The following is a 17,150-nucleotide window of genomic DNA, read 5'->3' as shown; positions in this document are numbered from 1 at the left end:
TTTTATTTGGTAGCTTATCGATGGCAGCATCAGCATCCTAATAATCAAACGGTATATATACATCAACAGTGCTCCTAATGATGGTCCAGCTCCAAAAATAGAAATGTTTTGATCGTGGCAAGCCACCATAAATAAATGAATGTGTGGGAAACCCTGAAGTCAAAGTTGATGCACATAGTCTTCTACAGGATTAGGGAACTGCATTTGATGTTAAAATGAGCAGAGAAACCATATGTTTCTCTGCTAAGACAAAAGGAACCCTAAGTTATGGGTTCCTTTTGTTAAATGGGTTACATACCAAAATTCAGCTGGTATTACTTTCTTTTTATTTGGTCTAACTTGACAGTTAATCATATATAATCACAGTTAATGCTACTCTATACTATATCATTATTTAACTGTATTTGTTCCATTAATCTTCAATAATGATTCATGTGCATCAGTTTAACCAGGACAAATGTTGAGAGAGAATCTGCCAGAGAAATGTTACGCTGCCCAACGTTGGGAGAATGTGCAAAGTTGGAAAATAATTGTCTCAAAATAAGTTGGGAAACTGCAATCAGTGATTGACGATTTTCCAGTTAACCCTTAGAAACCTGGAGCGAGGTCACTTTTCTCGTGCTGCTTTCAGATTCCTTTTACAAGTATTTAATTCTTTTTGTTATTTACGACATCTATTGCACATCTGTCCGTCCTGGAAGAGGGATCCTTCATCTTCCTCTGCTGCTCTTCCTGAGGTTTCTCCCATTTTTTTCCCCATTCCAGGGGTTCTTTTTGGGGAGTTTTTCCTTAGGCGAAGTGAGGGTCAGGGCAGAGGGATGTTGTATGCTGTAAAGCCCTCTGAGGCAAACTCTGTTTTGTGATAATGAGCTTTATAAATAAAATTGACTTGACTTGACATTGACTTTTATGTTATGTTTTATGTTCTATAAATTGCAAGAAAATAAGAAGATTTAGAAAATAGTTTTAAAAAAGCTAGGAAAAAAACTAATTATTATCTTTATTACATATCTAAAATTATGTTGCAGAATTCTTATATTTTTTAAGCACTTTTTTAGGTTAATTTCCTTTTTTTTAACTTTTGTTTTTTGAACTAATCAGGTCATTTTACTTCATATTAATTTCTTGCAAATTTTTGGATCATTTCTTCTTTCTATGCTTTTGAGAGAAATCAAGCCAATTTGCTCAGGTTTCAAAGGGTTAAACCAGATGACGGGTACATATTCTTCCAAGCTGTTGCTAATTTTACTGCAACATATGAGAGGAAAAGACATAAACTCACTCTGCCCAGAGACACAACTGTAATTCATTATGGCAATCGCAGTTAAGCCATGCAGGTTTTTGTAATAATTGTGCAGCCATATGTTGCTTCAACAGCAGTTTTTGTGTGCGCGTGCGTGTGTGTGTGTGTGTGTGTGTGTGTGTGTGTGTGTGTGTGTGTAAATTGTTGCACAAACAAAAATGCAGTGTGGGTATGCACCTTGTTAGTCTTGATTTAATGTGTGTTGCTGATGCACTGGGTGTGGGCTCATGTCATTTGTGGTAATGGAATATGGCGGAACAAAGTCTTACCAACACGCTCATGAATTCCCTCTTCCACTATTTCTCCGGTTGATTCTGTGCAGTTAAGTCGTGACACATTGCATGCCTGTGAAGACCCTCTCAGGCGGGCTGGGATCTGTTTTGATGTGAAAACCACAGACATGAACTCTTTTCACTGCTATCTTTTCCCCCAAGGGTCGGAAACACTTAGCAAAAACCTGGCCAAAAGAACAGGGAGTAAACACTTCAAACACACACACATACGCACGCACACACACACAGTGATACAGCATACACTCTGTCAAACACATGCTGGATCGATTAGCATTTTTGAGGCTGCAGAGAAAAAAAAAGAGAGCACAAAGTTTATTAGAGGCATGTTTCATACTTCCCCAGAATCACTGAACAAACGAATTTCCTCCCACTTTTTACTTTGCTTTTGCTTTTTATTGAACGTAGGGAGAGAGCAAAGTAATTGGAGCCTCTAAACACTCCTTAAAAGCCACAACTGACGGAATGAAGATAATGAGCATATAAACTAAAATCTCCCCAATATATCCGTCACCGTCTCCTGACGGGCTGTTTGTTTTTCAGATAGATTTTTAACACAGGTGGTAACACAGGTGGTGGTTTGCAGAGCATACTAAGGTCATATTTATCCCACCTTGATATTGTAATATAAATTCCCACAACAACAGTAAGCACCATTTTCATTAAAACAACAACAACAACAACCTGCTGTGGATATTTTGAAGCAATCTGGGCTACAAAATGTGAAAACAAGTAGTTGGTTCTGAGGATACAACATGCAGCAGTTGGATGTTTGTGCATAAAATTTCAAAATGTCTTCTCTGGAAAACCTGAAAACTTGCTAAAGTTGAACTGGAGAGCACAAGACGAAGTCTACTGACAGATTTATTGTAGTGTTGCACTTAATATCGGCTGATATTAGCTCATTGCAGATATTTTGGTACCAGTGTTAATGTTGGCCAACATGAAACTTTGGAGGCTGAAAATATTAAACCAACGTGAAGATGCCAAAAACTGCAGTTCATGTCAGGCCACTTGTGTGAGCAAATCAGTCCCCATAGATTACCCCAGAATGAGTTCTAAAAATTTCAGCACCTCCGGTTCCCTCGTATGGAACTAAATAGGTTTAAATGGGTTTTTGGTTAGAGAAGGTCTGTGGTTAACACCAGCTCAAAAAAATGTAACTTTTTCTTCTTTTTGCAGCATAAAATACATCAGTAAACACTAAGGCTGGCAAAGACATAATCCTTTTAAATTGTGATTAATAGCAGAATTTCAGTAGTTAATCCAGATTAATTGCATTTTTAAATTACTTTTTCAATTCCATTATTTTGCATTACAAAACAGATACCAAGTCCTTATTGACAAGGTGAAGCAATTCTGACCAGATTGTCTTGATAGGAATCAAATAAAAGCAAAAAACTGCATGGGACTAGCATAAAGTGGGCATATCTGCAAAGAGACTCATGGGTACCCATAGAACTTATTTTCATTCAGATATTTTAAGGTCAGAGGTCAAGGGATCTCAGTGAAATGGCCATGCCATTTTTCCATTGCCAAAATTCAGCCCAACTTTGGAGCATTATTGAGCTGGCTTCCTGAGCAGCTGGCATGACATGGTTGGTGCCACTGGTCCTCTAGTTTGATTTGTTACCAATATCATTACTGTAAACTCAGCCCATTACAGCCTCGGACAGACAGGAACGTTGGCCAGCAATTAACAAGGTAAACATGACTAACATTAAGACAAAATACCACACTCATGAACTTTGAAGCTTCTTAAAGTTTCTTAAAAAAGGCGGTGGCTACATGGTACTGCAGAATGTCAGCATGCCATGCTGCGCTGAACACGGCGGTACATTCTTGTGACTATGTTAAGTCATGTGACCATGGAGTAGTTTGTTTATAGCAAAACAGTAGCTTTTTACTTTTGGCAAATGCATTCAGGCTTCCCAAACATTTTTTGCAAGAGCGACAGCAGGGATTTAGTTTATCTGGCTGGATCAAACATGTTAGCACCAGAAACATTTGTTTACCACAGAGCTTATTTTCTGCAATAATCAAAAGGCTAATGCTAACAGAAAAACATCATCCCCGGGGCACTTCATAGAGCCATGTAAAAGTGCCAAACTTTACAGCAGAATTTTACTCACCCGTTGACATTTATTATCATTTTATTTGTTGCTGTATAATCTTCACTGGTTACGTCATGTGTCAGTTTCGTGTCAGGGAAAAGTTCAGTTCAGTGTGTGGTCGAGACAGAGAGAGAATTCTATGTATGAATGGAAATGTATTGATATTGTGTTGTTGTACACAGACCAGTGCATGCATGCTTGTGAAACCCCATGAAACAGTGTTCCCATAAGCTTTATGGACACTGGATTTCAGCATGCATGTAATGCGTTTGTATAAATACATTGAACATTGAAGGACAAACATTTTTTACAATAAATGGTGTCTAAATAATTTAATCAGGGGTAAGCAACCTTTTTTGACATGAAGTGCCATTTTTAAATAGTCTTGTTAATTGGTGTGACATATCAATATAGTTTCAATCCCTCACTCCTAAAAATGCTCTATAAAACTTTGGCTGTGTCCTCAACTTCTGTTGTTTGAGGTATTGGTTTTAAGCAGCATAGCTCCTCCCCTACAGTCATATCACAGATGAGTACATGTACATTAAATAACCAAACTGAAGGCTTTACATATTCCAACAATGCTCCTAATGAATGCTTCAGGGTCAAAAATAGAAAATCAATACGTTGGTGCAGATGTTATCGAGGCAAGACGCCACAAATAAATAAATGTGTGGGAAACCCTGAATTTCATTTAGAAAAAAACTCTTGCTATTGTGTCATTAGTTAAGCTTTATGCCCAAGGTTGTCGACCCCTGATCTAAATGTTATTCCATCATTTAGCACATAGATTTCAAAAGTGGCAGATAAAATTCTAAAAAGGCAGTTAAAATAATATTTGCCTGCCACAGTGACAGGGAGCGAATATATAAAATAAATTTTAGACCCTGAAAAGGAATTTTAAGCATGCACTTGACAACATGCTAACAGACTGAGACTAAAGCTAACGTGCATAAGCTGACACAATGATTTTCATAATGTGTGGGAATTCAGGATTTAGGCTGTTTCCACTGTTAATTTAGCTGAGGAAAACTAAAATGGAGTTCCTCAAGATCCATTTAAGTTTGCATTCATCGTCCCTCCTCTACTGTGTACTGTGTTTGTGTGTGTAGGTGATGTTTTTCTTGTAGAATCAAGGCCAAAATTTTCTTTTGTTTATATGCAGATGTCAGCACCTGTACTTTATCAACACCCAAATTTGATAGAAAATGGACAATCTTCAGAGTTGTGAAAGACACCAGTTAAAGGTCCACTGTGAAAGATTTTGGGGGATTTAGTGGGGTCGAGTGGTGAATCGCAGATTGCAACCAGCTGAAGCTTCTCCTGGTTAGAATTCCTTCTCTGTTTTTTATGTGAGTTGAATTATCCTCAGAGATCTCTTCATCACCAAAACAAACAGAGCAGGTGACTTAATGCTAAATGAAGCCGTTTCATGCCACAAAGAAGTGTTTCTCCTATGCTGTTTGGCATGTTGGATACGGGCAGCTCTCCCAACACGTTAGTATGTGCTCACCCTTTTTCTCTGGTAACTTCATGTGTGCTCACTTTAGTTTGTGGCCAAATTATCCGCAGAGGTATCTTCCACCTCAAAACAAACGGACCAGGTGATTTTAACTAGAGGTCGACAGATTATCAGCCTGCACGGTTATTGAGGCCAATATTTGGCATTTTGCCGATTATCTGTATCTGCATTTTATTTTAATGATGCAAAAGTGCAAAGAAAGTGTCAGCATGGGAGCTATTTTTATTTATTCATTTCTATTTTAATTTTCACTTGACTTTATAAAAAAGTCAATGGGAACTTGCTGTATATGATGTTAAATTTTTCAGTTTAGATAAAACATTTGCTGAAGGCATTTGAACAGTTTTGCATTTGAGTTTGTTATATTACAAATTCAAAATTTTGACAGAAAGATTTTCATTTTTATTGTAAATGTATCTGTTCCAAATGCAGTTTATCTGTCTCATTAAATACTAATAATCGGTATCGACCCTGAAAAACCGGTATCGGTCGACCCCTAATTTAAACTGCTAAATACTGAATGAAGCATTTTCACGTCACAAAGCAGTGTAATTCTGCTGCTGCTCGTTGCAGATGGGTTTCTAACTATGGTGACTCACAGGAAAACATGTATGACCCTACCTAGAGTCAGTGTTTGGTTTGTCTGTTCTGGGCTACTGTAAAAAGATGGCGCTGCCACATGGCGATGTCTGTAGAGGAGGACCCGCTCCTTATGTAAATATAAACAGCTCCTCAGGTAACGCAAACACAACAATTGCTATTTTCAGAAGACTATACACTAAAGAAATCATACTTACTGTATTATATTCCATTTGTGCCAATATATTCCCTAAATTCTACACACTAGACCTTTAACATTAGACCGTGAATGTCAAAAATAGCCTTGTTTGAGGAAGATCTTTGAACACCAAGTGTACAGCGTGAGAATCCAGATTCTGACAGGAGTAATGTGGAGCTGGAGCACCTCAGTTGACTGCTGTAGCCTCAGTTGACTTTCCTACCAAAATATTTCAGGACACTACAAGCCGTGTGTGTCTGAGAGTGTGTGCGCGTGTCTATCTCGGCGCTGGAGGGAGTGAGTCAATCACAGCGGCAGAAATCATCCCCGCGGGCGATCTGTCTCCACTCATGACAAGGCTCCTAAGGCACTTATCTTTCCTTCCTTGACTCACTCCATCTATCCATCCATCCATCCCTCCATCTCCACCTCTTCTTATTCTCCATCACTCTGTGTCTCCCTCCCACTGTTTTGTCTTGTGCCCTGGCACTGCAATTAACTTCTCATCATCAAAGGGTGTAATGAAAAAGAAGGCGAGATAGAGAGTCAGACAGAGGCAGGGAAGCTGTGAGAGAGGGAGGATGAGAGGAGAGCGAACGGAGGTGAAGCAGTGTCTCGCACACACACTTACATGTGCACAGGTTCTTTTTTTTCCCCCTGAAATGCACACTCTGTTAAACACAATCACACACGCAGCCTACACTCAATCACTCTCACATTCCTGCGAGATGCAGACAGAAACAGAGAAAGGGAGAAAGAGGGGGTATGATATCCCCCCCAGGAGATTTTTCCTCTCCTCGCTCCTTGTTTTTATTTCTCAACCCTCCGTTTCTCCTTCTCACAGACGCACACACACTTATTCACTCCGTCTCCCCTCCTCCTCCTCCTCCTTCTCCTCGTCTTTGAAGAACAAGAAGTATTGCTGTACATGTAGGCAAGCTGCTCCGTCTGTATTCTCATTGTTTTGTTTTTTTTGTTTGTTTTTTTTTTTCTTCACCCCCCTGGTTCAGAGAGCTGTCGACTGTGACCGCTGTTGAAAGGATGTCAGCGAGAAAGAGAGAGGGAGACCGGCGGATGAAAGAGTCAGTGAAGGAGGGAGGGAGGGATGTTGAGATGGAGGTCCCTAAAGAGGGCAGGGGGAGTGATGGCATGCTTGTTTCTTTGTGCCCGAGCAAACGTAGCAACAGCAGCAGCGAGGGGAGGTGATGGAGAGGAAAATAGCTGAGGGTAAAAAAGCAGCTCAGGGGGGAAATGAGAAGGGCTAAAGCTGCTAATTAACCATGGCACTAGCGCTCAATAACAGTGACATAATTGGCCCTAGTTGGTGGTCCTTGGTGGGGGAGGCCTCGGCAGCGAAGTCTAGCTCACACAAGTATGCTCTGACTCTGACAACACGTTTGAAAATGTGGAGAATACATAATGCAACACGACGGATTAGAACCAAAACTGGAACAGCTGAGTGTCGGGCTCCAACGGTCAGACAGAAGAAAAGCTAATGTCTGTCAGCTAGATTCTTCCTCCACTTCTCTCATGTGCATTTGAATCAGAATATGTTGGTGAATTTTGGAAGTAAACAATAGAGTCATTCCCCCTCAAATTTAGAATTTCGTGCCACAGTCCCTCTCTCTGTTGACACACTCTGTTAGCCTGAGGCAAATGTAGACAATCTTGTGTCTCCTCTGAGTCACCAGCTGCTTCTTTTCACCCGTTATAGGTTAATACTTTGGATGCACCAATCCTGAAATTTGGGCCGATACATTTTAGCCGATACCGACACAGATGTTTTTATTCCTTTTTTATATTCTTGTTAATGTTAGTCATTCCACGGATTTTGGTAGGGATGGGGATCGTAAATTGTTATTGTTATTAATACCATTATCGAGACTGGCTGCGAAAATGACAACTGCATCAATCTGAAACTGGATTTAAGAAATGGCGCTAAGCATTTTCAGTCCTCCAGTGACCTGCGTGCAACTGTGCTACCGTTTATCTTTTGCAACATAGCATGATTTGGACAACCATAGGGTGTATTTCGTTTAACTTTGTTGATTCTTGAGCCACTCTTTGTCTGTCCCTTGGGCAGTTTGTCTTTGGAGACCCTACAACCCACAAGTGCAAGCCAACCCCTCCACCACCATAAAGTGGGAATTCACAGGAGGTCGTGTTCTTATAAGATGGAGCATAACATTGACAGATGTATTGGTGCAGCATTTGCAGTGGTACAGGCATTGTGCTGCGCTGTTGGAGTTGATATTAAAGCATGCTCGCTGAACCCTTAAGAATATCAAACGTAATGCGGTTCTCTGTAATCCATTACTCCCCGGGGCTGGCTAGATAGGTTTTGCAGGAGCAGCAGCGCCTGAGGTGATGTTTCAGTGGCTTTAGGTGTGTCTGATTAGTCAGTTAAAAGCAAACACTAGAAAAGCAGCACACAGAAATAAAACTGTTCATCCAAGCAAAGCAGGGAGCTTATTGAGGCAGACATTTTAATCAGCTACCCAACAGGGGTGAGGCTGAGATGGTGTCGCCTCAGTTTGGTCTGTCAAGCTGGGTTGTGGGCGATGGTATCTGTTCGTGTGGGCAGGTAGGGGAGGTGTTAGACGCTCTGAGGAGGAGAGGCGGTGACAAGGAGGTCCGAGGCTGATGCCTCAAACAGCTGGCTTTGCATTCTGCATGAAGGGGGAGGATTCAACAGCGAACCAAATGACAGCCATTCACCGTGATCAAAAGGAAGATGGAGTTTCTCTCTGCAGACTCAAAGAATCACAGACAGACTTTAGCTCTCTGTGTCTTCACAGTGGGGCTCTGTTTTCAGACTGAAAAAAAGCTCACTTGGCTGGCTAACACTACTCGCTGCCAAGCAATGTGCCCTCCTCATGTTTCCCCTTATCTGTATCGCTTTCATTTAAAACACAAGGTGATACATTATTGTCTGTCTGATTTGTAAACTGACAAAAATCAACATGACTTCAAATCAAAACCACACTGAGTCTGTTTAATACCTTTTCTCAAGTTGTTCTGGACCTCCTGGCACCGTGCACACCTTTGCTTTGTAGATCACCACACTGTTGACACAGCTTCCCCGTGCGATCTGATGTGTGGGATCCATTTCAGCGAACAAGCACATGTCAAACATCTCGCTAACTCTCCTACCAACTAATCAATAGGGAATTCATGGTGTGAGTGGGTGTCATCTCTCCATCTGTGTCCCGCTTGTAACAGTACTACGCGTTATCGCAGAGTTGCCAGCCATCTGCCAATTTTTTCAGGGCTCCGCAGTTATTGTCGTTCAGATTTGTCATGCAGCTTGCTCAGAAGCTGGTTACTCCTCCACGCAACACCGATGTATTTTCCAGTATCATAGACAAACATCTTGTTAACATTTACCACATCATTAGGAGAACATATGCACAATGCTTGTTAGATTTATGCAGATAATGTGTGTTAATGTGCATAAACTGGTGCACAGATGACTAATATTATAGGATTATTTTTTTTTTATTATTACAACTTATTAGGGTTTTGACTGGCTTTGTTGTTTACTCAACCCTTTAAAACCTGAGAAAATTGGCTTGATTTCTTTTAAAAACGTGGTAAGAAGGCAATGAAAAAAGAAATGACCCAAAAATTAGCAAGGAATGAGTAAAAAAATACAAGAAAATTACCTGAAAATTTAAAAAAAGAAGAAATGAAATAAAAAATAAAACAAAAAGAAGTGCTTTAAGAATAATTTTGTAACATTTTTTAAATATTAAAAGAGAGACTGCCGGAGCACTTCTGTTGTCCCTCAAACCACCAATGCTCATGGAAGGGAATAATTTAAAAAAAAAGAAGGAACTAATGACCAAAAAACTGTGGTATAAAAGATCCAAGTCCAGGCACTCGGGATGGTTTGAAAAGTATGAAAGGCCTACACTAATGCAGTACACCTACACCCACTAAAGAAGGCACAATGTGTTGGTGTATTTTTAATGTTTCCTAAGACCTATGAGTTAAAGGCCTTTTATACTTTTCAAACCATCCTGAGTGCCTGGACCTGGACCTTTTATACCACGGTGGGTTTTAAGTTCCTTCTTTTTTTCAAAAAAAATCTTAAATATGTTATTTTTGGAAAAACACTGTTCACCTGGTTTTTGGACTTAGACTGAGGTGCTGGAGCTGAATCATTAACAGTGAAAAAAGCACATCTCACATTCAAATCCATGCAAAAATCATTTAAACAAAAAATGTTTTTTGCATGGATTTGGAGCGGATGTGCTTCTTTCTTATTTTTAAAATAGTTTTTGTGCAACCGTTTTTACCAAGCTGCCCATTGCCTTTTTACCATGTTTTTGAAAGTAATTACACCCGTTTGCTTTGTTGAAAGGTTTAAATACTGGTGAAAGGCATTTAAATCATCAGAAGAGTGATGCTGCTGCAGGTTTACAAGGGTTTATCATACTAATTTGCTTTTCTGTTTTTCCAGACCTGAATAAGAGAGAGAGATGACCCTAGTTTTGTCCATGAATCCTTTCCTGGACCCAGAGGGAGACCCGCCACTCTCCACATACCAGCCCATTTGGGAGTCAGAGCGTTGCACTAAGACCTGCCTGTCGAGCCCTGCCCCACCGTGCAGCTCTGAGGAGCAATTTACACAAGGTACACACACCAAAAACACCTGTTCATGTATCCATTGAATCATTTGTGTAAGCTTGGTTTAATCAGATGCTGGTCCACAAAGTTACGCGATAAAGCTTACTCAAAATTTTGCAACACAACCAGTGGTCCTTAGTCTTCAGACCAGGCAATTAAACTCTGACCCATCCATCAGTACTTCTCTGTCATGGCCCTGCTGTTATAGTTTTCTCGGTGCACCGCTTAGTTAAGCATGCAGCGCTACTGCATCTAGGCTGCAGCAGATGCTAATGATGTAGAGCAATCAACTAATTAACATTAGCAGTATGTGTCCTTGCTTTCATTACATGGTCGCTGCAATTTAAGGATTAATTAAATTAATTTGCTAGTTGAACAGTCATTCCGGTATCAACTGAGTTACTAAAGAAGCCTGTTTCTCCAGAATAGCCTGCTGCTGTTTGGGTGACTTTTGGTTCAACTCAAGTTCAACCAAAGTGACAGTTAACTGATTTAGACTGAAACTCTGTGTTTACTTCAACATTTATCCCTGACTAATAGGTGCTCTGCTTTTTGAATTCTTTATTAATGCTTTCAAATTTTGTGGATGCTGATGTGCATTTGAATTTTATACTGTATTAATGTTGTTTTTGCAATACTTTTCACACATTTTTAATTTTAAATATGCATTCTGTCTGCAGAACCTCCCTGCAGGCGAGTTCCTGATCATGTTTCAGTTTCAAGGATTGCATACTTCAAGAGAAAGTTTGTTGATGATGATGATGAGCCTCCCTTCAGCTTCAGGACATACTGCCAGACTGTAAGTATTGATGCATCTGTTTTTTGGTCTTTCATTGGCAAAAGATGCTGATAGTACCAGTTTTTTTTTCATATCACCCTTGGTTGAGGTTTTGTGCAAACTGAGCTGATACTAGACTACCAGGCAGAAGAAAGAAAGAACCACTGAGCAAGCTAATGTTACAGATCAGCCAAGGACGCCATGAACGTAGATGCACGCTTCCGTCTGCACAGTAATATAGTTTGCAAGTATAGTTTCGTAGAAAGAATCTAATTTCTATATAAAACTGCTCACAACAATTTCAGTGGCTTATCTAAGGAAGAGTGAAGTAGAGGAACCGGGTCATGATTTCTAGAAAAAAAAGACATTGCTGTTGAGTTTTTCAAATATAATTTTTGGTAATTTAAGCACCACAAGTCGAGTTCCATTCAGTTTCATTATATTGGAGATAATGCAGACGTCGCTCAGACTTAAAGCTGCACTCATTGGTTCCTCTAGGCTGTTTCAAAGCACTGTCTCAGGACTTATGTATGTCATCTTGTACATGCTAACATCAGGGTGCATCTTATACCTACATTAATTGTCTTGTTTTTATGGTTTATTTATAGCTGGACCTCTTTAAAATGTTGTATTTTCCTTAATGTTATGCATTTTATACACTCGATTTTAATCTTTATTTTTGATGATTATCTCAATGGGTATTGTTTTCTATCTTATGTTATGCATTCTGTGCATTAGATTTTTGGCCAGGACACTCTGGAAAAAGAGATTTTTAATCTCAAGAGGTTTTTCTGGTTAAATAAAATAAATAAGATCTCTACAGCCAATATCTCCAACACTGCAACTTACACCAAAACTATGTAGACTGATCTATAGCACTACAGGTTAGAGTAAAAATCTGTATTTTTAATTTTTGAGTAAGGTTACACAGATCTGATGGGATGTCATGTCCTTCAGGTTGCACCAGTGTTGGAGGAGCGTGCCCATGTGCTGCGCCTCTCCCTGGAGAAGATGCGCTTCATTGACGACCCTGAGGCCTTCCTCCGACGCTCCGTTCTCGTCAACAACCTCCTGCGGCGCCTGCGGGCTGAGATTCTGCTGCAGAGCACTGATTGGTGCTTCCCACCCAGCCCGGCATTTACCACTGGCCCCTGCGTCCCGGCCCCCAGCGCTAACCCGGCTCACCAGGCACTCCACGGAGCAGTACCCACCCGCATCTGCTTAGCACCCCAAGCCGGACCGCCCTTCCGTAAGCGCTTCCGAATGGTCCGCGGAGGACAGGGAGATTTGCGGCCTGACTGTGCGCAGACATGCTGCTGCATCTACGCGGCAGCGGCCGCAGCGGGACACTACCTCCACCTCCCGTTCTCCATGTACGACGCTGCACTCTCAACCTGCCCGTCCACACCACACTCCTCCTCTTTCTTTCAGCTAGCTAGCCATAGTAAGTTAGGGCTGACAGTGGCCATAGAAGAACATGATGATGAGGATGAGGATGTTGAGGAGGAGGAGGAAAATGAAGAGGAAGAAGAGAGGGAAGAGGAGGAGGAGGAGGAGGAGGAAGAGGAGGATGATAGAAGAGAAGCTGGGACTTCCCTTGATGTTAAAGATAAGTCAAGCCTGAAAAGTAGGACTAGGAGCTTGCTGGGTCACGCACATACAAGGACAGAGGAGGACAGCTGCATGACAGAGAGAGTAGAGGAGGAGGAGGAGGAGGAGGAGGAGGGAGAGCAGGAGGAGGAAGAGGAGGAGGAGGAGGAGGAGGAAGAGGAGGGTCAGGTGAGACCTTGTCAGTGGGACTCTACAGAACGGGAGCTCCACAAGGTGAGCTTCTGGCACCGCAGGGCTCACAGACAATGATTGTGCTTTCTGAGAAACGACTTCCGTTCTAAGTCTGTCAGAATGGAAATGTAACGACGACTGACATCAGTTGATAATTTCTCCTCAGAGCAGATGAAGGTGTTAGCTACCTATACTATAATAATGCCAAGTCAGCTTTATTTTAATGGTCAAATATACTCCAGGTTCGCACACAGTTCAATTCTATTGTTAGTGTTATGGTCAAATAACAAAAGAAAATACAGATAGTTCTTGGCCGCTGTTGGCACTGGAAAAAAACAAAAAGTCAAAGAATGATGTAGGCTGAGGTCACATATGGTGGGATCTTAAATCTCAGAGGTGAAGCAAAGGGTCTCCAAGACCATTTTCAAGCCCCACAGCACAAAACTAAAAGGTCTCAAGTGGGGCTTCGTATTGGTGCAACGGTCTCATTTCAGGACCCTAAACAAGCCTATGAAAGCAGGGGTTGTGGATTTGGGAGTGTACCGTCTGTGTGTGTGTGTATGTGTGTGCGTGTTTGGAAGATATGATGTAGCATCTTAAAACTTGATTTCAAGCTGTTGTGTTAATGAAACAGGGGTTACGCATAATCATGTGTGCCTGTTGATTGTGACGCTGTCTCAGGCAATGGCGAGCGACTGTGCTGCAGTGGCGGCACCACGTGTATCCTTCAGACGGTTCCAAGAGACAACGATCATAAACGTTGGAAATGTTCAATCACGAGTTCAAGTGCCTTAGTGTTTTTATAGATCCATGTATATTGCGTGTTAATGTAATTGTTCTTGTTAATAAGTATCTTGCATTCCAAGCGACTGCGCTCGACTCAAACAGGACACAGGCATGGAGCTCAATGCAGGGATTCTTTTCAAATGTTTATCAAAGGTTCAGACTCAGTCTCCACACCCAGAATGTGTTCTGTTTGTTTTTACTTCAAAATGCATGTTTTCTAGCACTACCTGTCTTGACAATGCACAAACTTAAAGCCAACTTTTGAGGACAGCTGTGTAAACCTTGAAAAAGCAGAGAGTTTTCAAAACCTCCATTACCTTAGTTAGATACAACCACAGAAGGCTTGTTATGGTTTGGTTGGTCTGTCCATTGATGAGGTCTTACCAAAAGAGATTTTACGTCTGCATGTGGCACCATGAAATCAAAATGCTCCTTTTCCCACCATCGTCATAGATCTACATGTGTAGCAAACACAATGGGACAAGTCAGACTGATAAATGTCATTTTCTGTTAGGATTTAGGGGCATGTAAGGCACAAATGGAATACTGAAATGTATTTATAATAACCTGAAGCTAAGAATTGTTGTGTTTTTGTTACCCGAAGGGCCAGATACAACAAACTAACACCAGAGAACTAGCAGCGACGAAAGCCCCCTGTTGTGTCACCTCATGTTGCATGTCTCAGCCAAAACGTTGCACAGGAGCGGACCAAACCAACAGCCAGCCAGTGCATACCTCCTGTGCCTGCTTAAGAGGTAACAACTCACCTCACCAGCAGATGGTGGCTGTCTGTGGTCATCATTCCAAAAAGGAAGCGTCTTGATGCTAGCTAGCCAGTTAGCACATCAACAACACAATCTAATCTTCACAAAACAAAGAATATTTACTGTGCACCAGTGAACAACAACACAACCCATCAGGAAATGTTTCTGTTAAAGAGCTCAGTGTTAAAGAAAAACAATCTTTGATCTATATTGATAATCCTCTCTCTCACTTTGAACAGGAAAGGGAATGAAAATAGTTTCTCCTTTTAACAGTATGACCTGCCTCATAGTCTAGATCGGAGCGTGATAGAGCGAAATCACAGAGGATACAGAACACTGAACTCAGCCTGTTGAGGTATAAATCGGTGTCATTTTAAAATAAAATTGAACCATGTAATACATGTATAGATATACATGTATGCCACACTGTGGAGGAGCAGACAGACCACACAAGACATTTTCTCCTAAACTAAGATAAACTAATCATGGGCAGATTCAACACAAAACCAGTTCCAATCTCCATTTATGAGCCTCTCTGTCACAATGGCATGATCAATGGTTTCTTGTCTGTCAGTGTCTCATTAGGCGCCTTTACAGATTAGGCTCCTCACACTGATAACAACCCCAAGCCAAAGTTGTTAAAAAATGTAAAGATTATATCAGTCAGTGGTGTTTTCCTTTTGTGTGACGTACCTAAAGGTACAAGAATCGGTTGGTCTCAGTTGGTTTGTTAGGTGCCATTATTCCTGCCTCGCCACTCAGCCCAGATTTTTTTTTTTTTTTGCGGATGTACAAAATAACAGTTTGCATCCCTCAGACTGTTTTGGCATCGGTGAGTGACATATCTACAACTAGACAAGCGGAGCACCAGCCTATTTCAATTTAATTTCACCAAACCCTGAACGACAAAACCCAGTGATTATTGGTGGTATTTTTTAAAGATGAAAAAAAAAAATTGACAAAGCAGTGTTTGTTGTAACAATGACAATGTAACTGCATTGTCTGTTATTAAAAAAAAACAAGAGCAGGTCTGCTCTGATAATTTTATGTGATGTTCTGTGACAAGTGTAAAGATAAGTAAAAGAAACGCTTAAAAAAATCGTGCTTCCTCCTGTTTTCCTTTACATTACAGCACGTGACATACAGTATGTGTGTGTGTGTGTGTGTGTGTGTGCGTGTGTGTGTGTGTGTGTGCGTGTGCGTGTGTGAACGCCTGCTTCCCTTCCTGTCTGCTGTTCAGTGGTGTGCGGAGCCACAGCTTATTGCACTCGCCAAAATGTCTCTCAGGTGTCACTTTGCCGCTCAATTCTTGTTAATCTTTTTGACATGATGCTGAGAGCAGTCACCTCCACACTCCTCCCTGCACTCGCTGTCATATCTATTGTTCCTGCAGTACTCATAAAACACACACACACACAAACTTCTACCTGCATCCCATAAAGATAATCCAGTCACATTAAAAAAATACACGTCCTCACTCATGCTTAGTTGTTATTGTGATTGTTCAAAATACTGTATATACTGCTATAATGCTGCATATGCATACACAGTGCTGTCATCCACTGACATCACTGGGCTTTAACTTAAATGTTCCTTTGATCCAGTAATAGTGTATGCCATGTGCACTCTAATTACTGGATTATTTCTAATACTGTGCAGGGTTTCTATGACATTGCTCTGGATTGCTTGAAAGCAGCTAAGCCATTGTGGTGCACACTGTACTGTGTGTGTGTGTGTAGAGATGCAACAGTGGGGGGGTTAAATCACGGGTCTGAACATCTTGACAGCTCTGTTGCGAGGTGAGGATCGCAGATCATGTTTTCACGACACTTATGCCACAGGGGTGTGTGTGTGTGTGTGTGTGTGTGTGTGTGTGTGTGTGTGTGCACTCGCGCATATATATAACAGGGAACATACTCATCGTTACACAGTCACCAACAGGGAACGGCAAAACTAAAAGGGGACATTTTTTAAGTCCCCACTTGGACATGCTCTAAATCATCATAAAATCATGTGTTATGGCCTCTGGTGAAATTTTTCAGATTTTGCCAAGAGGGGACCAAAGTGTGTGTGAGTGTTTATATCCATATTCAGAGCTCTCCCTCCTGGTTGGAGCTGGTATTTGAACGACCCATTCACACACGTCGCTTTTAACACTCCTCTCCCCAGCAGCCTTTCAGACTGCAGATGGGCCGTTAAACAGGCTTTAGTAATGTTAATGTGGGTGACATGAAGGCCACAGAATGTAATGTATCAAATATGATACAAATAGCATGATAGGGTTAATAAAGACACCAGTCTCCTGAAAAGTGATTTGTTATTAGTCTTTGCATTAAAATTCAAGGCTTGGCTTTAGGTGATTTCATAAGTTTTAAGCTCTATACTGTATTAAAATAAAGGG

The 17,150-nt window shown here is 41.1% G+C and overlaps 1 protein-coding gene across 1 annotated transcript in view; it reads left to right on the top strand.

Annotated features, from left to right (window-relative positions):
* Positions 1-15,689, top strand: part of sertad4 (SERTA domain containing 4) — a 29,489-nt gene extending 13,800 nt beyond the window's left edge. Inside the window, exons 2-4 of the mRNA XM_088087727.1 lie at positions 10,473-10,645; positions 11,320-11,438; positions 12,375-15,689. Coding sequence (XP_087943853.1) covers positions 10,492-10,645; positions 11,320-11,438; positions 12,375-13,277 — 1,176 coding nt within the window. The 5' untranslated portion in view covers positions 10,473-10,491 and the 3' untranslated portion in view covers positions 13,278-15,689. The remainder of the gene's footprint in view (positions 1-10,472; positions 10,646-11,319; positions 11,439-12,374) is intronic.
* Positions 15,690-17,150: the final 1,461 nt, after the last annotated feature.

The sequence above is a fragment of the Plectropomus leopardus genome, chromosome 14 (genome assembly GCF_026936395.1).
Source record: "Plectropomus leopardus strain MGB_pleo_1.0 chromosome 14, ASM2693639v1, whole genome shotgun sequence".
NCBI lineage: Eukaryota > Metazoa > Chordata > Actinopteri > Perciformes > Serranidae > Plectropomus > Plectropomus leopardus.
The sequence above is the reverse complement of the archived record's forward strand: the minus strand, read 5'-3'. Positions and strand labels throughout refer to the sequence as shown.